Genomic DNA, 23,818 nt, shown 5'->3' with positions numbered 1-23,818 from the left:
ATTTTTGATAACTGATTGATTCAATTTCTTCACTGGTTATGGGTCTGTTCAAATTTTCTATTTCTTCCCGTTTGAGTTTTGGTAGTGTATGGGTGTCTAGGAATTTGTCCATTTCTTCCAGGTTGTCCAGTTTGCTGGCATATAATTTTTCATAGTATTCTCTGATAATTGTATTTCTGAGGGATTGGTTCTGATAAGTCCATTTCTATTCGTGATTTTATCTATTTGGGTCGTCTCTCTTTTCTTTTTGAGAAGTCTGGCTAGGGGTTTATCAATTTTGTTTATTTTTTCCAAAAATCAGCTCTTAGTTTCATTGATCTGTTCTACTGTTTTTTTGGATTCTATATTGTTTATTTCTGCTCTTATCTTTATTATTTCTCTTCTTCTGGTCTTGGGGTTTCTTTGCTGTTCTGCTTCTAGTTCCTTTAGTTGTGCTGTTAGATTTTGTATTTGGGATTTTTCTTGTTTCTTGAGATAGGATTGGATTGCAATGTATTTTCCTCTTAGGACTGCCTTTGCTGCATCCCAAAGGGTTTGGGCTGTCATGTTTTCATTTTCATTTGTTTCCATATATTTTTTAATTTCTTCTTTAATTGCCTGGTTGACCCATTCATTCTTTAGTAGGGTGTTCTTTAACCTCCATGCATTTGCAGGTTTTCCAAACTTTTTCCTTTAGTTGATTTCAAGTTTCATAGCACTGTGATCTGAAAATGTACATGGTATGATCTCAATTCCTTTACATTTATTGAGGGTTGTGTTTTGACCCAGTATGTGATCTATCTTGGAGAATGTTCCATGTGCCCTCGAATGTGTATTCTTCTGCTTTAGAATGAAAAGTTTTGAATATATCTGTCAAGTCCATCTGGTCCAGTGTATCATTCAAGACCATTCTTTCTTTATTGATTTTCTGCCTAGATGATCTGTCCATTGTTGTAAATAGAGTATTAAAGTCCCCTGCAGTTGCCACATTCTTACCAATAAGATTGCTTATGTTTGTGATGAATTGTTTTATATATTTGGGGGCTTCTGAATTGGGTGCATAGATATTTTTTATAATGTTTATTTTTGAAAGAAAGAGAATGAGAGAGAGCACGTGCGCGCACACACACATGAACAGGGGAGGGACAGAATCTGAAGCAGGCTCTAGGCTCTGAGCTGTCAGCACAGAGCCCGACATGGGGCTCAAACTCATGAACCCTGAGATCATGACCTGAGCCAAAGTCGATGCTTAACCGGCTAAACCACCCAGGTGCCCTGGGTTCATAAACATTTATAATTTTTAGCTCTTCTTGATGGATAGACCCTGTAATTATGATATAATGCCCTTTTTCTTCTCTTGTTACAGCCTTTAGTTTAAAATCTAGTTTGTCTGATACAAGTATGGCTACTCCAGCTTTCTTTTGACTTCCAGTAGCATGATAGATGGTTTTTCATCCCCTCACTTTCAACCTGAAGGTGTCCTCAGGTCTAAAATGGGTCTCTTGTAGACAGCATATAGATAAGTCTTGTTTTTTTTATCCATTCTAATACACTATGTCATTTGATTGGAGCATTTAGTCCATTTACATCCATGGATGTAGATATGGATATGAAAGATACGGATTTAGAGTCATTGTGTTATTTGTAGGTTTCATGCTTGTAGCGATGTTTCTGGTACTTTGTGGTCCTTGAGACATTCCACTCACAGAGTTCCCCTTAGGATCTCTTGTAGGGCTGGTTTAGTAGTGATGAATTCCTTCAGTTTTTGTTTGTCTGGAAAAACCTTCATATCTCCTTCTATTCTGAATGACAGGCTTCCTGGATAAAGGATTCTTGACTGCATATTTTTCCTATTCAGCACATTGAGTATTTCCTGCCACTCCCTTCTGGCCTGCCAAGTTTCAGTAGATAGGTCTGCTACTACTCTTATATGTCTACCCTTGTAGTTAAGGCCTGTTTGTCCCTAGCTGCTTTCAGAATTCTCTCTTCATCTTTGTATTTTGCCAGTTTCACTGTAATATGTTGTTCAGAAAATTGATTCTTGTTACATCTGAAGGGAGTTCTCTGTGCCTCCTGGATTTCAATGTCTCTTTCCTTCCCCAGATCGGGGAAGTTCTCAGCTATGATTTGTTGAAGTACACCTTCCATCCCTTTCTCTTTCTCCTCTTCTGGAACTCCTATGATATGGATATTATTATATTTCATTGAATCACTTAGTTCTCTAATTCTCCCTTTGTGGTCCAGAATTTTTTTTTCCTCAGCTTCATTTTTTTCCCATAATTTTATCGTCTCTTTCACTTATTCTCCCCTATGCCTCTTCAGTCCTCACTGTCACAGCCTTTAGTTTATTTTGCACCTCACTTACAACATTTTAAAATACATCATGACTATTTATTAGTTCCTTGATCTCTGCAGCAATAGATTCTCTGCTGTCTTCTATGCTTTTTTTCAAGCTCAGCGATTAATCTTATGACTATTATTCTAAATTCTTGTTCAGTTATATTGTTTATATCTGTTTTGATCAATTCTTTAGCTGTCATTTCTTCCGGGAATTTCTTTTGAGGAGAATTCCATTTTGTCATTTCGGCTAGTTTTCTGTCCCTTATGTGTTTTATTTATTACCTACAATTTTTTTTAACTTTTTTTTTTTTTTTTTTTTTTTTAATTTACATCCAAATTAGTTAGCATCTGGTGCAACAATGATTTCAGGAGTAGATGCCTTAGTGCCCCTTCCCCATTTAGCCCATCCCCCCTCCCACTACCCCTCCAGCAACCCTCAGTTTGTTCTCCATATTTATGAGTCTCTTCTGTTTTGTCCCCCTCCCTGTTTTTATATTATTTTTGTTTCCCTTCCCTGATGTTCATCTGTTTTGTCTCTTAAAGTCCTCATATGAGTGAAGTCATATGATATTTGTATTTCTCTAATTTAACTTAGCATAATACCCTCCAGTTCCATCCATGTAGTTGCATATGGCAAGATTTCATTCTTTTTGATTGCCGAGTAATACTCCATTGTGTGTATGTATGTACACAGACACACACACACACACACCACATCTTCTTTATCCATTCATCCATCGATGGACATTTGGGCTCTGTCCATACTCTGGCTATTGTTGATAGTGCTGCTATAAACATTGGGGTGCATGTATCCCTTTGAAACAGCACACCTGTATCCCTTGTATAAATACCTAGTAGTGTAATTGCTGGGTCATAGGGTAGTTCTATTTTTAGTTTTTTGAGGAACCTCCATACTGTTTTCCAGAGTGGCTGCACCAGCTTGCATTCCCATATCCTGTATGTGTTTTAAAAGCTTGTTATGTGTCTTGCACCTGCAAGGGTCATACATTATCCAGGGCCTGGTCCTTCAGGAGATGTTTTTTGGAGTGTATTACTTGCTTTCTGTTGTGACTCTGTTTGTTTTATCTCCCTACTCATAGTGATGTTTTGGACCCTCCACTAGGTGTGCTTTCATTTGTTGAAGTAGCCCTGGAAAAGAAAACAAACAAAGTACAAAAACAAAACAAAAACAAACACACACACAAAACCCCCACAAAACACCGGGTGGTGTTGATGGAAGAGGCCTTATCCCATACAAAGAGAGAAATGACGGGGGCAGGGAACAAGAAAAGAAAAGAAAATTGACCAGGTAGAGGCACTATATGACTTAATCCAGAGAGAGAGGAAAATAAAGCAGCTATAGAATGGGAATAAAGAGAATCGATTCAATATGTCTGCTTAAACAAACCAACAACCAGAGTAACCAGACTAGAAGAGGGAAGAAATAAGGTGAAAAGGAAGAAAAAAAAAAAATATGTATATATACATATACACATATATACATACATATATACACATACATATATATACATACATATATGCATATATATGTATGTATATATATGTGTGTGTGTGTGTGTGTGTATATATTGTCCGAGAATTAAATCCGGAAATGCAAAACCGCTGGGTGCCTTGGAATCACTGGTAGCCCTTGCCTGGAGGAGGGGCCATCTGGTTCGTCAGCGTCAGTCCCGCTCCAGTGGGTCCACTGTTACCAGGCGCGGAGGGGCGTGGTTGAGAGTAGGTGGGCCCCGCCTCCCCTGCTCCCCCCACCCCCCCCCCCCCCCGCACTCTATTCCCTGAGGCCCCACCTTGTTGGTGATGGGGAGAAAAATGGCGACACCCCACTCTCTCCTGCACAGACTGGGTGTCCCAAACCACTCTGTTCAGGCTGTTCTCACAGTGCCATGGGCGTGAACGAGGAGGTTTGTCCCGCTCCGCTGACTCAAGCACCTCAGCGATAGGCTGGGATTTAAACCTTGAGGTCTTAAAGGGTCCCGCTCCGTGCTCCCTGGTTCCGGGGAAGTGCCGCTCTACGCCACCAATATATGGCCTCTGACTGGTGGGCACAGGCAGTCTTTGTCCTTTAAATGGTTATTTATATACCTTCTTCCCACAGCACTCCAGGGAGGGGATTGCTTTCTCCCACTGTGGACTGTGCCTCCGAACTAGGTACCGAGCCAGGGGCTGGCTCCCCTTCTCCCCAGTTGCGCAAACAGGGCAGCTGGCCCCAGTCCTGAGAAAGCCCCGCAGTTAGAGATTGGATCTTTGTGCATCCTGGTCTGTGGTTTTTCTCTTGTCCGGGTACAGTCCTACACTTCCCCAGACTCTCTTCTGCAGAAGGGGATCCCTCCCATCCGTGCCTACCTGCCTGTTTTATCATCTCTCCCAGTTCGCTATCATGCACCTGTGGCCTGCCAGGTTGTCCCCGTGGGCCCCTGGAGATGGACTCTGTCACTCTGCAGCCCAGACTCTTGGAATTCAAAGTCCTTTGGTCTCAACACTGCTGTGTTTGAGGGATGAGGGAACTTCGGGTCCCCCTACTTTTCCGCCATGTTGATTTCCCGTTATTAAGTGCTATTTTTAAACAATTGCTTTTATAATGAACATGTATTCAGATGTTACAGAATTTAGAAGCATTGAATCTTAAAGACACAAGTTTTCCAAGGGGCATTTGATGTTTTATAAAAGGTGAAGCATCTCAGGCATTGTGAAAATAACTTTGTCAACTAAAAAAAGCCATAGAAATGGCTTGCACCTTGCTTTCTGTTGTGTTTCCTTTCTTGGGACTCCATTAAAAATAAAGCCATCTTTTTCAATGTATACCAGTAATATACCTGTGTATCTCTACAGTTAGAATTTCAAAACATTCTTATATTGTTATTATAAAGCATTCTTTTTTTTTCCCCCTTATTATTATTATTTTTTTAATATATGAAATTTATTGTCAAATTGGTTTCCATACAACACCCAGTGCTCATCCCAAAAGGTGCCCTCCTCAATACCCATCACCCACCCTACCTGCCCTCCCACCCCCCATCAACCCTCAGTTTTTCTCAGTTTTTAACAGTCTCTTATGCTTTGGCTCTCTCCCACTCTAACCTCTTTTTTTTTTTTTTCCTTCCCCTCCCCCAAGGGTTTCTGTTACGTTTCTCAGGATCCACATAAGAGTGAAACCATATGGTATCTGTTTTTCTCTGTATGGCTTATTTCACTTAGCATCACACTCTCCAGTTACATCCACGTTGCTACAAAAGGCCATATTTCATTTTTTCTCATTGCCACATAGTATTCCATTGTGTATATAAACCACAATTTCTTTATCCATTCATCAGTTGATGGACATTTAGGCTCTTTCCATAATTTGGCTATTGTTGAGAGTGCTGCTATAAACATTGGGGTACAAGTGCCCCTATGCATCAGTACTCCTGTATCCCTTGGATAAATTCCTAGCAGTGCTATTGCTGGGTCATAGGGTAGGTCTATTTTTAATTTTCTGAGGAACCTCCACACTGCTTTCCAGAGCGGCTGCACCAATTTGCATTCCCACCAACAGTGCAAGAGGGTTCCCGTTTCTCCACATCCTCTTCAGCATCTATAGTCTCCTGATTTGTTCATTTTAGCTACTCTGACTGGCGTGAGGTGATATCTGAGTGTGGTTTTGATTTGTATTTCCCTGATAAGGAGCGACGTTGAACATCTTTTCATGTGCCTGTTGGCCATCCGGATGTCTTCTCTAGAGAAGTGTCTATTCATGTTTTCTGCCCATTTCTTCACTGGGTTATTTGTTTTTCGGGTGTGGAGTTTGGTGAGCTCTTTATAGATTTTGGATACTAGCCCTTTGTCCGATATGTCATTTGCAAATGTCTTTTCCCATTCCGTTGGTTGCCTTTTAGTTTTGTTGGTTGTTTCCTTTGCTGTGCAGAAGCTTTTTATCTTCATAAGGTCCCAGTAATTCACTTTTGCTTTTAATTCCCTTGCCTTTGGGGATGTGTTGAGTAAGAGATTGCTACGGCTGAGGTCAGAGAGGTCTTTTCCTATTTTCTCCTCTAAGGTTTTGATGGTTTCCTGTCTCACATTCAGGTCCTTTATCCATTTTGAGTTTATTTTTGTGAATGGTGTGAGAAAGTGGTCTAGTTTCAACCTTCTGCATGTTGCTGTCCAGTTCTCCCAGCACCATTTGTTAAAGAGACTATCTTTTTTCCATTGGATGTTCTTTCCTGCTTTGTCAAAGATGAGTTGGCCATATGTTTGTGGGTCTAGTTCTGGGGTTTCTATTCTATTCCATTGGTCTATGTGTCTGTTTTTGTGCCAATACCATGCTGTCTTGATGATGACAGCTTTGTAGTAGAGGCTAAAGTCTGGGATTGTGATGCCTCCCGCTTTGGTCTTCTTCTTCAAAATTACTTTGGCTATTCGGGGCCTTTTGTGGTTCCATATGAATTTTAGGATTGCTTGTTCTAGTTTCGAGAAGAATGCTGGTGCAATTTTGATTGGGATTGCATTGAATGTGTAGATAGCTTTGGGTAGTATTGACATTTTGACAATATTTATTCTTCCATTCCATGAGCAGGAATGTCTTTCCGTTTCTTTATATCTTCTTCAATTTCCTTCATAAGCTTTCTATAGTTTTCAGCATACAGATCTTTTACATCTTTGGCTAGATTTATTCCTAGGTATTTTATGCTTCTTGGTGCAATTGTGAATGGGATCAGTTTCTTTATTTGTCTTTCTGTTGCTTCATTGTTAGTGTATAAGAATGCAACTGATTTCTGTACATTGATTTTGTATCCTGCAACTTTGCTGAATTCATGTATCAGTTCTAGCAGACTTTTGGTGGAGTCTGTCGGATTTTCCATGTATAATATCATGTTATCTGCAAAAAGCGAAAGCTTGACTTCATCTTTGCCAATTTGGATGCCTTTGATTTCCTTTTGTTGTCTGATTGCTGATGCTAGAACTTCCAGCACTATGTTGAACAACAGCGGTGAGAGTGGGCATCCCTGTCTTGTTCCTGATCTCAGGGAAAAAGCTCTCAGTTTTTCCCCATTGAGGATGATATTAGCTGTGGGCTTTTCATAAATGGCTTTTATGATCTTTAAGTATGTTCCTTCTATCCCGACTTTCTCAAGGGTTTTTATTAAGAAAGGGTGCTGGATTTTGTCAAAGGCATTTTCTGCATCGATTGACAGGATCATATGGTTCTTCTCTCTTTTTTTGTTAATGTGATGTATCACGTTGATCGATTTGCGAATGTTGAACCAGCCCTGCATCCCAGGAATGAATCCCACTTGATCATGGTGAATAATTCTTTTTATATGCCGTTGAATTCGATTTGCTAGTATCTTATTGAGAATTTTTGCATCCATATTCATCAGGGATATTGGCCTGTAGTTCTCTTTTTTTTTACTGGGTCTCTGTCTGGTTTAGGAATCAAAGTAATACTGGCTTCATAGAATGAGTCTGGAAGTTTTCCTTCCCTTTCTATTTCTTGGAATAGCTTGAGAAGGATAGGTATTATCTCTGCTTTAAACGTCTGGTAGAACTCCCCTGGGAAGCCATCTGGTCCTGGACTCTTATTTATTGGGAGATTTTTGATAACCGATTCAATTTCTTCAACTGGTTATGGGTCTGTTCAAGCTTTCTATTTCCTCCTGATTGAGTTTTGGAAGAGTGTGGGTGTTTAGGAATTTGTCCATTTCTTCCAGGTTGTCCAATTTGTTGGCATATAATTTTTCATAGTATTCCCTGATAATTGTTTGTATCTCTGAGGGATTGGTTGTAATAATTCCATTTTCATTCATGATTTTATCTATTTGGGTCATCTCCCTTTTCTTTTTGAGAAGCCTGGCTAGAGGTTTGTCAATTTTGTTTATTTTTTCAAAAAACCAACTCTTGGTTTCGTTGATCTGCTCTACAGTTTTTTTAGATTCTATATTGTTTATTTCTGCTCTGATCTTTATGATTTCTCTTCTTCTGCTGGGTTTAGGCTGCCTTTGCTGTTCTGCTTCTATTTCCTTTAGGTGTGCTGTTAGATTTTGTATTTGGGATTTTTCTTGTTTCTTGAGATAGGCCTGGATTGCAATGTATTTTCCTCTCAGGACTGCCTTCGCTGCATCCCAAAGCGTTTGGATTGTTGTATTTTCATTTTCGTTTGTTTCCATATATTTTTTAATTTCTTCTCTAATTGCCTGGTTGACCCACTCATTCGTTAGTAGGGTGTTCTTTAACCTCCATGCTTTTGGAGATTTTCCATACTTTTTCATGTGGTTGATTTCAAGCTTCATAGCATTGTGGTCTGAAAGTATGCATGGTATAATTTCAATTCTTGTAAACTTATGAAGGGCTGTTTTGTGACCCAGTATGTGATCTATCTTGGAGAATGTTCCATGTGCACTCGAGAAGAAAGTATATTCTGTTGCTTTGGGATGCAGAGTTCTAAATATATCTGTCAAGTCCATCTGATCCAATGTATCATTCAGGGCCCTTGTTTCTTTATTGACTGTGTGTCTAGATGATCTATCCATTTCTGTAAGTAGGGTGTTAAAGTCCCCTGCAATGACCACATTCTTATCAATAAGGTTGCTTATGTTTATGAGTAATTGTTTTATATATCTGGGGGCTCCGGTATTCGGCGCATAGACATTAATAATTGTTAGCTCTTCCTGATGGATAGACCCTGTAATTATTATATAATGCCCTTCTTCATCTCTTGTTACAGCCTTTAATTTAAAGTCTAGTTTGTCTGATATAAGTATGGCTACTCCAGCTTTCTTTTGGCTTCCAGTAGCATGATAAATAGTTCTCCATCCCCTCACTCTCAATCTAAAGGTGTCCTCAGGTCTAAAATGAGTCTCTTGTAGACAGCAAATAGATGGGTCTTGTTTTTTTATCCATTCTGATACCCTATGTCTTTTGGTTGGCGCATTTAATCCATTTACATTCAGTGTTATTATAGAAAGATACGGGTTTAGAGTCATTGTGATGTCTGTATGTTTTATGCTTGTAGTGATGTCTCTGGTACTTTGTCTCACAGGATTCCCCCTTAGGATCTCTTGTAGGGCTGGTTTAGTGGTGACAAATTCCTTCAGTTTTTGTTTGTTTGGGAAGACCTTTATCTCTCCTTCTATTCTAAATGACAGACTTGCTGGGTAAAGGATTCTCGGCTGCATATTTTTTCTGTTTAGCACACTGAAGATATCGTGCCAATCCTTTCTGGCCTGCCAAGTTTCAAAAGAGAGATCAGTCACGAGTCTTATAGGTCTCCCTTTATATGTGAGGGCACGTTTATCCCTTGCTGCTTTCAGAATTTTCTCTTTATCCTTGTATTTTGCCAGTTTCACTATGATATGTCGTGCAGAAGATCGATTCAAGTTACGTCTGAAGGGAGTTCTCTGTGCCTCTTGGATTTCAATGCCTTTTTCCTTCCCCAGTTCAGGAAGTTCTCAGCTATAATTTCTTCAAGTACCCCTTCAGCACCTTTCCCTCTCTCTTCCTCCTCTGGGATACCAATTATGCGTATATTATTTCTTTTTAGTGTATCACTTAGTTCTCTAATTTTCCCCTCATACTCCTGGATTTTTTTTATCTCTCTTTCTCTCAGCTTCCTCTTTTTCCATAACTTTATCTTCTAGTTCACCTATTCTCTCCTCTGCCTCTTCAATCCGAGCCGTCGTCGTTTCCATTTTGTTTTGCATTTCGTTTAAAGCGTTTTTCAGCTCCTCGTGACTGTTCCTTAGTCCCTTGATCTCTGTGGCAAGAGATTCTCTGCTGTCCTCTATACTGTTTTCAAGCCCAGCGATTAATTTTATGACTATTATTCTAAATTCGCTTTCTGTTATATTATTTAAATCCTTTTTGATCAGTTCATTAGCTGTTGTTATTTCCTGGAGATTCTTCTGAGGGGAATTCTTCCGTTTGGTCATTTTGGATAGTCCCTGGAGCGGTGAGGACCCGCAGGGCACTTCCCCCGTGCTGTGGTGTATAACTGGAGTTGGTGGGCGGGGCCACAGTCCGACCTGATGTCCGCCCCCAGCCCACCGCTGGGGCCACAGTCAGACTGGTGTGTGCCTTCTCTTCCCCTCTCCTAGGGGCGGGATTCACTGTGGGGTGGCGTGGCCCGTCCGGGCTACTTGCACACTTCCAGGCTTGTGGTGCTGGGGCTCTGGCGTATTAGCTGGGGTGGGTAGGCAAGGTGCACGGGGGCGGGAGGGGCAGGCTCAGCTCGCTTCTCCTTAGGTGATCCACTTCAGGAGGGGCCCTGTGGCAGCAGGAGGGAGTCAGATCCGCTGCCGGAGGTTTGGCTCCGCAGGAGCACAGAGTTGGGTGTTTGCGCGGAGCGAGCAAGTTCCCCGGCAGGAACCGGTTCTCTTTGGGATTTTGGCTGGGGGATGGGCGGGGGAATGGCGCTGGCCAGCGCCTTTGTTCCCCGCCAAGCTGAGCTCTGCCGTCCGGGGGCTCAGCAGCTCTCCCTTTGTCCTCCAGCCTTCCCGCTTTCTGAGCAGAGCTGTTAACTTCTGACCTCCCAGACGCTAAGTCGCGCTTGCTGTCGGAACCCAGTCCGTCCGGCCCCTCCGCTTTTGCCAGCCCGACTCGGGGGCTCCGCTTGGCCGGCGAGCCGCCCCTCTGCCCCGGCTCCCTCCCGCCAGTCCGTGGAGCGCGCACCGCCTCGCCGCCCTTCCTCCCCTCTTCCGTGGGCCTCTCGTCTGCGCTTGGCTCCGGAGACTCCGTTCTGCTCATCCTCTGGCGGTTTTCTGGGTTCTTTAGGCGGGTGTGGGTGGAATCTAAGTGATCGGCAGGACGCGCGGTGAGCCCAGCGTCCTCCTACGCCGCCATCTTCCCTCTCCCATAAAGCATTCTTTAGAACATTTTGAAGGGACATTTTTTTTTTTTTGATGTTACAAATTTGAATATTGTTAAAAAATGATGATTCGGTCTGAGACTTCTGGGTTATTAAATACTGGCCGCCTATCATCACACTGATCCTTAACACTTTTGCCACGGAGCGTGGGAGGAGGACATGGGGACAGCTGAGTGCCTGCTGGGCTTGGTAAATGCAGTTTTTATTTGGATTTATTTATTAGAATCTTCTTCCGGCCCAAGTAACTTGACTGAGGTTCCACAGCATCGGTAGGGGACAGAAATTTTAAGCCCAAATCTTTCTGCCCTCAAGGTCCATGTTGTATTATTTTAAGTTATATAAATAATATGTGAATAGATTCTCCTGGTAAATAACTTCAGAGAACATAGAGCAAAAAAGTTAAACCCACCTTTTTACGGAGCCCTCCCCAACCCAACTCCCTCCTATGAGGTGATGACCAGGCACCAAACTAGGTGCCTTTATAGGTGTGTGTGCGCATGCGTGGGCGTGTGTTTACATGCACTTCCATACATATTTATGTGCAAAAAGTGTCATGTTTTAAGTACCAAAAACATGAAAAATAAATGAAGCCATATTGCACATAATATGGCTTTGTGTCTCTTTAAAAAATAATGTTTTGGGGGCACCTGGCTGGTTCAGTCAGTACAGCATGTAACTCTTGATCTCCAGGTTGTGAGTTTAAGCCCCACGTTGGGTATAGAGATTACCTAAATAAATAAACTTAAAAAACAACCCATACTGTAGCCATATTGTAGTATAATCCTATGTTGTTGAAGAAAAAAAGTGCATTATAAAGTATATAGCATGTATATATTAGGGGCACCTGGCTGGCCCAGTTGCTGGAGCCAACTCTTGATCTCTGGGTCTTGAGTTTGAGCCCTATGTCGGGGGTAGAGTTAACAAAAAAAAAGGTCATTGAGAAGTCAAATAGCTGTCAAATACTGTGAATCTCTGAGCTGAGAAAAAAACATTTCCTTCCTGAACCCCATGTTTTACAGACTTTCATATATCAAGCACTATTACTTTTTTAATATTCTTTTTTTAAATTGAAACCTAATGTACAGTGTTATATTAGTTTCAGGTGTACAATATGATTCACCCATTGTACATTACTCAGTGCTTATGATAAGTGTCCTCTTTATCCCCTTCACCTGTTTCTCCCATCCCCCCACACCGGCCCCTCTGGCAACCATCAGTTTCTTCTCTATAGCTAAGTTTTTTTTAGTTTGTCTCTTTTTTCTGTTTTCGTTTCTTAAATTTCACATATGAGTGAAATCATATAGTATTTGTCTCTGACTTATTTCACTTAGCAGGATACCCTCTAACTGCAGCCATGTCATTGCAAATGGCAAGATTCCTTTTTTTTTTTTTTAAGGTTGGGCAATATTCTGCATATATACCACATCTTCTTTATCCACTTATCTGTGGATGGACACTTGAGTTGTTTCCATATCTTGCTCTTCCATATTATAAATAATTCAGTATACATAGGGGGACCTATGTCTTTTTGAATTAGTGTTTTTGTTTCATTTGGGTAAATACCCAGTAGAGGAATTACTAGATCCTATGATAATTCTATTTTTAATTTTTTGATGAACCTTCGTACTGTTGTCCACATTGGCTATACCAGCTCACATTCCCACCAAGTTTCCTTTTTTTTCCACATCATTGCGAATACTTGTTATTTCTAAGCAAGCTCATTATAAAGAAATCGTTTCTTATGTGCATTAAACACTGCTAATGTGACTGACAATCGGGATGAAATAACTAGTATTAAAATTACTGAGTTTAATAATTCTTGCTGAAAGCAAAATACCCTATTTTCTTACTGTTGATGACATCTCTAGTCATTGCAACTTTTGTTAGATTTTCTAAATAAAGAAAATGGCTCTTAAACCCCTACCTTCTTTGAGACCTCCTATAGAGGAGAGGGTACCTGGCTTGGGACATGACGTGCTGTGGGACCCAGAGGACCTTAGGGCAGAATGGAGTTGGAGTAGTCGCTCTTTTCTGTGAGACAGACGCTGGAGTCTGCCTTTCTCCTGTTATTTTCAGCCAGAAACCGCTCATAGTCTGAGATGGAGTAGCGTCGGCATTTAGGAGCTTGTTCTTCTCACCAGGTTGGGTTTCTATACTGGCAGAAGCAATGAAGTCTCCCCGCATAATGGAGGCCTCACATGCTGCCAGAACCCTGGCTAATCTAGACCGAGAGACCATGCGAGAAAAATACCAGGACGGCGTGTACATACTACACCCCCAGTATCGCACAAGGTAAGAAAGCAAATGGTGTCGCTTTGTCTCCTGTGGGGAGGTAAAGCCTAGAGGGCTTATCTTTTTATTTTATTTCTGCGTAATTTAGATGTTAAATGCCTTACAGATAATCCTGATAACCTTATATACTGACTCCGCTTGTCCATAATAACCTCAGAAGAATTGCAGGCTGTCATGAAAGTATGGAACTGGCTAAATTATCAGCGTGATTTTACACCAAGGGCCGGCCTTCAGTAAGATAGTGTTCACCTCCTGGAGTGTGGCCCGCTTGAGTTTTGTAATGTGGGTTGTTTGTTTCACTGCTGGGTTCTTGGAGATCTGAGTTAATAGCTGATTAGGATTGTAGAGATGGTTTGCATGGAAGGAGATAGGACACTCTATGCAGGCAATCCTATTAGTCTGGTTCTAGAACTCAAAAGGACTGCAGAAAGTTTATGCAAGTTATAAAATCATGGACTAGAAGGAAGAAGTTGTAATAAATTTGACTCTTACTCCTTAAGGTTATATCTGGTCACCATTTCCAGTTGTATCATTGCTGAGATTGTAAATATAGAAAGGACCACAATGAAAAACTTACATATTTCTGGGATTTTTGTCAGGCACTTTATGTATTTATTTATTTAGAATTTTTTAAAAAAGTTTTTATTCATTTATTTTGAGAGAGGGAGAGAGAGAATCCCAAGCAGGCTCCCTGCTGTCAGCGCAGAGCCCTTTCGCAGGGCTCGATCTCACAGAACCCTGAGATCATGACCTGAGCTGAAATCAAGAGTCAGACCTTTAACCAATTGAGCCATCCAGGTGCCCCTTATCAGGCACTTTAAAATAATACCTCAGAGGAGTGCCTGAGTAGCTCAGTCAGTTAAGCATCTGATTTCGGCTCAGGTCATGATCTCATGGTTTGTGGGTTTGAGCCCTGTGTCAGGCTCTGTGCGGACAGCTCAGAGCCTGGAGCCTGCTTTGGATTCTGTGTTCTCCCTCTCTCTCTCTCTGCCCCTACCCTGCTCACACTCTGTCTCTCTCTCTCTCTGAAATAAATAAATATTAAAAAAAAATAATACCTCAGAAAATAGTAAAAACATTTAATTGAAAAACGGATTGCCTGGATAATTCCAATTTATAAACAAATAATATGGAAATGTATTTTATATGTATTGCATAATTGTGTGGGTACTATAAATAACTTACAAGTAATACACTATGTCCAGTTTTTAAAAATGTCCTATCTAAAGACAATAAATTACTTTTAAATTTCATTTCTGCTAAACATTTCCCTTGATAAGTTTTAAAAAATCTCTCATGCATACTCAATTTGAAACTACACTAACTTAATTTCTTAAATACTTTTATTGATTTGTGGAGTATTCTCATGAAATTCTTTGGAGGGCAGTCTATGACATGTGTCGCTTCATTAGTCACCAAACTTATTCCAGTTGACTTTGGTTGGTCTATTGGCTGGATCTGTGTCCACTTTTATAGAGTAGCAAGCACGCTCCATGTCTCTGTGCCCAGACTCCTTACAGGGATCCTCGGCGCACCTGTGCTTACACGGCCTGCCTTCGTGGTTTTATTTGCTGTCATATAAGCTTGCTAAGCACCATCCACAGAGTGCTGTGTAGATTCTTTCCCAAGCAGTAATGCGTTTATTCTGCTTCTTTTTAAAACTCTCTCCCCCGTCAGTCAGCCCATTAAAGCAGATGTCCTTTTTATTCATGGCCTTATGGGAGCAGCATTCAAAACATGGCGCCAGCAGGACAATGAGCAGCTTTTAACTGAAAAGATTTTAGAGGACGATGCCAGGTATACAACATGTTGGCCTAAGGTAAGGAAGTGCTGACTTTGGTTAGGCCACCTTCTTCATGACACATTGGTGTCTCCAGCTGTCAGGGCCTCATTGTGATTTCCTTATTTTTCTCTTTCTACTGGGATTTTTCTTCCATGCAGATTTTCTGTTCCTTGGGGACATTCGTAGTATATTCCTGAACAGCTCGGCTTGTCACCCTGCCTTCTGTTGTGTAATTTCTGATCAGGGTGTGGGCTATAACTCTCAAGGAGTATTTCACTAAGTTAAAAAATGGGTGAGGGCTAGTATTTGTTCACTCCTATTAAAAATATAACCCATAACATATTCATAATAGTTAGCTAGTTCTGTGACTTTAATAATTATAAAAACAGAAATACTTTGAAGAAATAATTCTACTTTGGATTTCCTTGATGACATTTCTTCTGAGAGCCTTAACTCTGAGATGAATGCGTCCAGTGGAATATACCTAAAGTTCAGTGAACACGGTTGTTGCACATGTGCAGTTTCTTGGACTTTGTCCCACCGTGGCTTCCTCACCTTCACAGAGGCTTATCCCGCAAAGAATGGTTTGCACTTGGTCTCTAGCAACACTGAAGTATGATAGACCCTGGGTCCACAGACAACTGTGACTCAATTAGTATCTCTGAGTTCCAGGTCAAATCTTCAACCATCATATTCTTTGTGCTGAGATCATAACTTTCTAGTAAGTGCTCTCCAAAATCTAATTTGATCTGGATTCCAGGAACTCCTTGCTTTTGGCTATAGTGCATTAAAATTGAGAATATGTTCTGGAAATTTGCATTGGCCTTATGCTCCTAAATATTGGTGCCACCTTGTGACCAGAGACATAAAAAGATAAAACATTGGAACTGGTTTTCTAGTCACCTTTAAACTTTATTCTAACGCTATGTTTATTAGTCGTCAGTATTACAGTGACCTTTAGTTACAGGTATCAATTACTAGGAAATAACTGAAGCAGTGGAAATTCATATATGTTCTTTTGTTCATATATGTTCTTTTGTACCTTTTAATTATATAGACATGGTTGGCAAGAGACTGTCCTGCTCTCCGAATTATATCTGTGGAGTATGACACCAGCCTGAGCGACTGGAGAACGAGGTGCCCAATGGAAAGGTAACAGAGGAAGCTGTGGGCTGGGAGGAAGGGCCAGGGTGCAGGCCACAAGTGGACCCTCTGGGGTGGGGAGAGGGGCTTTAGCTTTTGATGCCACAGACAGAATTTTATTATGAAAACCCTAGCCTTTTTTCTCTTCCTTCTAGAAGGAGTTAGTAATATATAAACAATGAAATAGTATAAGGCTTAGATACAGCGTCAATGTTGGATTCCTAAAGTGGTTCATTTGTAACTATTCTCATAGTAAGGACCAGTGGATTCTATAGCAAAGTCTCCTTTACTCTCAGAAGTAAACGTGAAGTTTTTTCCTTTCGTGTTCACAAGTATGTTGACTAAAGCAAAGAAAAAGATGCTGAGCACTGTAGGCTCCCGGTGTCACTTGTAGGTCACATGTGCTGACTGTATATACATGAAGGAGCCCTGGACCTCTTGGCTCCGGGACTAAGACTGTAGCTGATTCTACCTCTGACCCACTGTGTGATCAACAAGCCATCTAACTTGTCTGGGAGGCTTGGTCTGCAAATTGAGAGAGTTGGTCGGAATCACTGTTACCAAACTGATTGTCACTGGTGAACGGCTCCCACTTAGGTGCCAGAGAAGTGTTCTGAGGGCCAGTGGGCAAGAGCTCAAGGGTCCTTCCCCATTTCACCTGGAGGAACTCTGACAAACCTTTATTGCAAGGAAAGGATTCTATATCTATAGTTTATTTTTATTTAAAAAAAATTTGTTTAATGTTTTTATTTATTTTTGAGGCAGAGAGAGACAGAGCATGAGTGGGTTAGGGGCAGAGAGAGAGGGAGACACAGAATCCGAAGCAGGCTCCAGGCTCTGAGCTGTCAGCACAGAGCCCGACCCAGGCCTCGAACTCACAGACCGTGAGATCATCACCTGAGCTGAAGTCGGACGCTCAACCGACTGAGCCACCCAGGCACCCCTAGATAAACAGTTTAAAACTACCAGACTACATAGTTTTGAAGTTCCCTTTTTGCTTGAAAATTACTTTGAATTTTCTGATTCTGATAGCTCTCTGGTATTTCTAAATAGCCAAAATGACGAAAGATTAATGTTTGCAGCATAAATACAAGTAGAACTAACCAGCAATGGCAGGTGACCACATAGGTGAACTCACAAGAGACAACATGGTGTTATTTTCAGGCCACATAATGAGAAAGGACACACATCCTAAGTGGTGGGAGCAGTTGGTGCGAGACCCGAGCTTGACTTGTAAAAATCGCCACACGCATATTAGATGCTCAAACCCTGCTTGTTGAGTAAACGAGTGGCCTGTTCTGGGCCTAGATATTCCCAGTTATGCCAGTGTGACTAAGAAATGGGGAATGAGCAGTTGTAGAAATCAAGCAGAGAGAATAGGGGTATTCCTGACCTCAAAATGTAGTGTATGGTATTGGCCCAAAAAAGTTCTTGTCTTAAAAAATTGGAGAATAAAATTTGTGGCGGGGAGGCAGTAGCCCCAGGTTATTCCTGCTGGTTTCTTTTCATTCAGGAAGTCCATTGCATTCAGGAGCGACGAGCTTCTGAGGAAGCTCAGAGCTGCTGGTGTTGGGGACAGGCCAGTCATTTGGGTGTCACACAGCATGGGAGGTAAGTACGTTTCATCGCTGTGAAGCCAGCGCTGTGAGGCTGTTGGAGCTGAGTTACCCCAGCTGTTTCACTTAACACTGGCCCTTTCCTCCCAAATTAACGTTTTTGGCTGTGGCTAAGTTTTTAAATTACTCTCCTCTCCTTCCCTGCTATTTGTTTTTCTACAAGGGGACCACAAGGAACAGGAGTTTGACAACATCATGATTTCATGTAGTGAGAATCAGTAAACAGCAGAAGCAGTCTATGGCTTATATAAGCCTGACCTATAAATATCCCTCAGCATTCCTGGCTGGTCCTTGTGCTCCCCGCTTCCCTGCTCCCCCGACCACTGCGGAGCCCACAGCCCCAGCCCCAAGCCTGCTGAAGGGGAGGTGTGATAGCATCTGGGACCTGGTGTAGGCTTGCTAAGCAACATCCCCTGCCCCTCCCAGCCCACTCCCCACCCCCTTTCTCTGCGAGTTTTCACCAGCTGCCCTGCAATGGGCCTTGTTGCAGCCTCTGACCTCGTTTATCTGATGAAACGCTCAGGATTGCAGACTCAGAGTTGGGCTTTTTCTGAGAGAAAGGAAGATGTAGCCATTTGTGTCCGCAGAGGTCTACTGTCACCATCTAAGTGACCTTTGTGTTGCATCATCAGCTTCAAGCCCAGGGTAGGAGGACAGAAGAGATGGTGCCTTCCTGGGTGCATTTGCCTACGGAAGGTTTGTTTTCCTTGGGGGTTAAGCTTTAGGGGACTCTCTTTTGAATATTAGTATTGTCCTCATGGTGTGGCCATTAGTGGGTCACTGTGGGCAGGATGGGGAGACTAGTACTGCATATGTACTTCATTGATGGACACCCCAAATAGCAATGCCCGGCACTCCTTCTGTGGGACAGTGCATCCTGTGATAGAAGATCTGCATTTCAGGTGAGTTTGTAGAATCTTACCTGTTTGTAGGCTTGTGTTCTATACAGTTGGCCCTGGAATAGCATGAGGACTAGGGGCACTAACCCCTGCATAGTCAAAAATCTGCATATAACTTCTGACTCCCCCAAAACTTAGCTACTGATAGCGTACTGTTGACCAGACGCCTTACTGATAACGGTCAATAAATATGTTTTGTGTATGTATACCGTACTGTATTCTTACAATAAATAAGATCATGAGAAGATATATTAACAGTACTGTACGAAATCCATTATGAGTGGACCTGTACGTTCAAACCATGCTGTTAAAGGGACATCTGTATTCTACATTATCAAGTGCTAATATTTTAAAGCCCTGTCTGTTGGACTATAGAGAATTGTTTAAACTTTTAAAAGAAACATCTCTTTTTGTGTATATGTTCCCTACCACCACCCCCCGCCCTACTTTTTTTTTTTTTTTTTTAGAATAACAGAAGAAAAACAGCTCATGCATTCTTTTTCTTTGTACAACTAGGTCTTCTTGTCAAAAAGATGCTGTTGGAAGCCTCTAAGAAGCCAGAAATGAGTACTGTTATAAACAATACCAGAGGAATAATTTTTTATAGCGTCCCTCATCATGGATCCCATCTGGCTGAATACTCTGTTAATATTCGCTATCTTCTCTTTCCCTCCTTGGAAGTCAAAGAACTCAGCAAGGGTAATATTTACCTTCTGTCACGAAGGGAATTGGGATTGTATTATAATATTAGTTATACAGGACAAGGAGGAAGAAAGTGTCTAACTTGGCTATATTATCCCATTTTATTATTTACACTTGGTCTTAGCCAAAAGGCCAAGAAGTGATCCCATTTTATTATTTGTATACAAATCATGTTTAGACTGTCATAGAAAATTTTTAGTTTAGGCTTGATTTTTCTTTGATACTTTCCCTTAAGCCATTATTTGCTCAAATATAACAATTTTAATACTATCTTAAATATTTAAAATTTTAAGTATTACTCCAAATTACCAACGAACTGCTTTTTTCCATGAGTTCAGAAGGTCAACTTATTAAAACGTAAACAAACTTAAGATTTTCAGGATAGTAATTATAATGTACTATCTTTATTTTGATTGATAAGCATTTTCTCTTTTTCTGGAACACCTATTGATCACTTTGGAGCCCCTGGCTGAGCCTTAATATATCACTTGTCTTTTTGTTCAGATTTGCTCTCCTGCTTTATGGAGAGTTACTTCATCTTCTAAACCTTCTATTGAACTTTATTTTTGGAAGTTGTTTTATTTTCCACAAACTCTTTCTTATTCTCTGATTCTTTTGAAATCATTTTAACGATACTAATTAGAGGTTTTTCTTAAAGTTCTTTTCTGTTTCTTCACTGAGTTCTGTGTCTTCTGTGCCCAGGTTTTTTTTCCCCCCTTTCTTTTCTTTTTGTTCACCAGGTCTGTCTCTTTTAGGTTGTAGGGTATCTTCTAGGATATGGTCTGTCCTGGTTGCCTTTTCCTAGTTGAGGATGGGGGACAGGCACTCTGTGATTAGAGACAGGCTCTGTTGATGGGAGGTTGGGCTTTAGGGTGAAGGTGCCAGCCAGCACACTGAGGGACCCCTCAGTCCCACATACCACATTGCCCTACATACTTCCAGTCAGCCAGTAACATGTGGAACCTCTCCCTCTGCCTGCTGGCCTCTGTCAGTTCTGGGGTGGCTTTAGCTCTTTAGTCTCATCTTAACAGCTTCTTGGGAAGGAGAAAAAAAGCCACGAACTTTCATCAGGACCCTAATTTTCTCTTTAGTACATTTTATTATGAATTGGGTAAACAATTTGTCACAGTCTTGTTTTCTGTAATTTTACAGATTCTCCTGCACTTAAAACACTACAGGATGACTTTCTGGAGTTTGCTAAAGACAAAAACTTCCAGGTGCTGAATTTCGTGGAAACACTGCCAACTTACATTGGTAGCATGATTAAACTGCATGTGGTACCTGTGGAATCAGCAGGTATTCACTCTTGCGAAATTTGTTCCCTATGAGATGCCTAGTTGGTGGTACCTATATTTAATCAGAAGCAACCCGTTTTTATGTTCAGCTTCTCAGCTAAGGAGACAGTTTTAAGAAGATCTAGATTCTATGATTCTTTTCAGCTATAGATTAAAATTTCCCTGCCAACATACAACCTTGGCATTACTCCTTTCCATCCCTGCATTTAACTGACTAGCTGGCCAGGGTTCATTGGCTGCTTCTAACTTAGCCATAACCAGTGAGCTCTGTCGCATGAAAGTAAGAATACAGAGCCCTTCTGTCAGAACGAAAGGAGCATTTCATTTAACAGACTGATGATTGATTTGTTAAAGGTTTCTACATGCAGCTAAAAGTGTGGAAGCTTTAGTAAATGGAGGATTGTATTTTTTTTTTTTTCCATTGGAATCTTAGATGGGGAATATTCAAACACCAGTTTTTTTTTTTTTTTACAATACTGGAAATAACCAATACCTGTTACTATGATGTATTATAATGTATCACAGGCTCTTTGAGGGTAGGGCCCAAATCTTAATTCTCTTTATAGCCTCTGCTATTACTCTGTATGTAGTATATAACCCACACATTTCCCTTCTTGAACCGCTTTTCCCTCACCTGGTCAACTGGATCACCTCTGATACAGGGCTGGGTGCTATCTGGTGGTATTTGGCCATACTGAGGGCTCTCAGGGACAGTGTGGATCTGGAGTGCCTGGCAGATGGTTCTTCAGCCTGTATAACAAGTTTTGTCCTAAGTCCATTATGTATTATCTAAATAAAACGAAAGGCTTAATACTCTTTAGTGGAGCCTAAAGAGACTTTACCACAAAGTAATACCCCATAGGGTGAGGAGTTCATGGGTTGAAGAACTTAAAAAAAGGACTTTGGAACTAGGACCTCTTGTCACTTCCAGCTAGGTGGACTTTGTTAGGCTGAAACATCAGAAACTCTATTAGATCTCTCAAGCACTAAATCATCTTACCCTGGTAGAGTGAAAGATGGATCCCATGTGAGACGTTCCCATTCTTGTCAGGATAAGGGAGCTCGTTATGAAGTATAACAACATAAACTCTAGAAAAAGAGGTGGTTAAAAGAACCGTGGAATAATTTAGTAATAACATGCAAATATGTAAAGGTTTTGAGGATGATACTACTCAGGTTCTGTTCACTGTTAGCAAGTAGGCCAGAACACATAAATTCTACAAAGAGTTTATGAAAAGCATAAAATTATACCTGAGAATCCATTCTCATGTGATTAGTCACATGTAGTTTAGCAATGGTCACACTTCCGGTTCCTTTATCTTTTTAGAGTCCATTAGCACCACCAAATCACATTTGGAACCACCCAACTGTCCTCGTGCGGTATTGACAGGGGAAGCCTGTATTTTTACTTAGATTTTGACATTTTTGTTTTCTTCAGATTTAGGCATTGGAGATCTAATTCCTGTGGATGTTGACCATTTGAACATTTGTAAGCCAAAGAAAAAAGATGCTTTTTTATACCAGCGTACCTTACAATTCATCTGTGAAACTTTAGCCAAAGATCTTGAAGACTGACCGTTATCTTCTTCCATTTTGCAAGAAGTTTGGTGTTCTCTTTCTCTTTTAAAGCTCTAAGCAATCATGCAAACATATTCCCTATGGCATCACTGTGGTCTGAAGCATGTTGCAGGCAACAGCCTATTCTCATTTCATGCACTGAAAAGCACAAACCTAAAGTGGCAATCGGAGAATGAAGGGCTAGACTGGATTCTTTTGATTTAAAAGAAATTCCATGTGCACTAGCTTATGTTTTGCAGCATTGGCCCTGCTGCAGGGAGCAAGCTGCTACGGACAGAGACTGCCTTTTGTCATCTGTGACTGTCTCCAGCTCATACCAGGAGGAACACTGATGGTTTCTCAAGGGAGAGCAATCATCACCTTCCATAAAAATGCCATTTGGAGAGTACCTAGACTAGAGAGGAAACTGAACTATGGAATATAATATATAGAATATAAATATTTTTTGTTCTGGGTTTCCATGTGCTGTAAATTTAAAAATATATATCCGTGTAAACCTTTGTCTAACATTAACTGTCAGACTTGTCATCCATGGGCAGTTCCTTATAAGTTTTTATTTTCATATTGCTGAGAACAAATAATTCTCTTTTTAAAAGAATTGTAGCCTCTAGTAATTCTTTCCAGATTGCAGCTACCTATACTTGTAATTTTCCCCAGATAAGGATAAAGTAGCTAATCCATTATATATATATATATATATATATATATATATATATATATATATATATCAGCAGTACTTAGTATGAAGATTCTCTGATTCTCTTTAGCTAAGTAACATAGACCTTTCTTTCATGCTCATTTGAAAGTTGCATCAGTTGACCTTGAGCATGTAAGAAATATGAAATCACGTTAATGACTTTTTAGTTTTAAATAGCATTAAGATAGAAATCGCGTAATATTGATCCTTTTAAATATACAGTTGATTTTTAGTGTATATACAGAGTTGTACGACCCTCCCCACTATGTAATTTCAGAACATTGCATCGTCCCCCAAATTAACTCTATACCCATTAGCAATCACTACTCACCTCCTTTCCCTTCAGCTCCTGCCAAACACTAATCTACTCCCTCTCTCTATGGATTTGCGTATTATGGACATTTCATATAAATGGAATCATACAATGTGTGGCCTCTGTGTCCGCCTTCTTTTAGCATAATGTTTTCAAGGTTCATGTATGATGTAGCATGTATCAGTACTTCATTCCTCTTTATGGTCAAATAATGTTCAATTGTGTGGAGATATACATTTGTTTATGCATTCATTGGCTGATGATTATTTAGGTTCTTTTCACTTTTTGGCTATTATGAATAATGCTGTAAACATGTACAAG

General features: G+C 40.8%; 1 protein-coding gene across 5 annotated transcripts in view; it reads left to right on the top strand.

Moving 5' to 3' along the window:
• The window catches only part of SERAC1 (serine active site containing 1), a 76,889-nt gene extending 53,278 nt beyond the window's left edge, over positions 1–23,611 (top strand). For 3 of the 5 annotated variants that reach the window (XM_058735779.1, XM_058735777.1, XM_058735778.1), the window contains 7 exons: positions 13,321–13,471; positions 15,149–15,290; positions 16,312–16,406; positions 17,911–18,008; positions 19,429–19,611; positions 20,767–20,910; positions 22,348–23,611. In XM_058735779.1, the coding sequence (XP_058591762.1) occupies positions 13,321–13,471; positions 15,149–15,290; positions 16,312–16,406; positions 17,911–18,008; positions 19,429–19,611; positions 20,767–20,910; positions 22,348–22,484 (950 nt within the window). In that variant the 3' untranslated portion in view covers positions 22,485–23,611. Of the gene's footprint in view, positions 1–13,320; positions 13,472–15,148; positions 15,291–16,311; positions 16,407–17,910; positions 18,009–18,503; positions 19,376–19,428; positions 19,612–20,766; positions 20,911–22,347 lie in introns of those variants that run through there. The other 2 variants (XR_009263440.1, XM_058735780.1) reach the window with 2 other exon arrangements.
• Positions 23,612–23,818: the final 207 nt, after the last annotated feature.

Source organism: Neofelis nebulosa, chromosome 6, assembly GCF_028018385.1.
Source record: "Neofelis nebulosa isolate mNeoNeb1 chromosome 6, mNeoNeb1.pri, whole genome shotgun sequence".
Lineage (NCBI taxonomy): Eukaryota > Metazoa > Chordata > Mammalia > Carnivora > Felidae > Neofelis > Neofelis nebulosa.
Note: the sequence above shows the minus strand (reverse complement) of the source record. Positions and strands in the feature narration are given on the sequence as shown.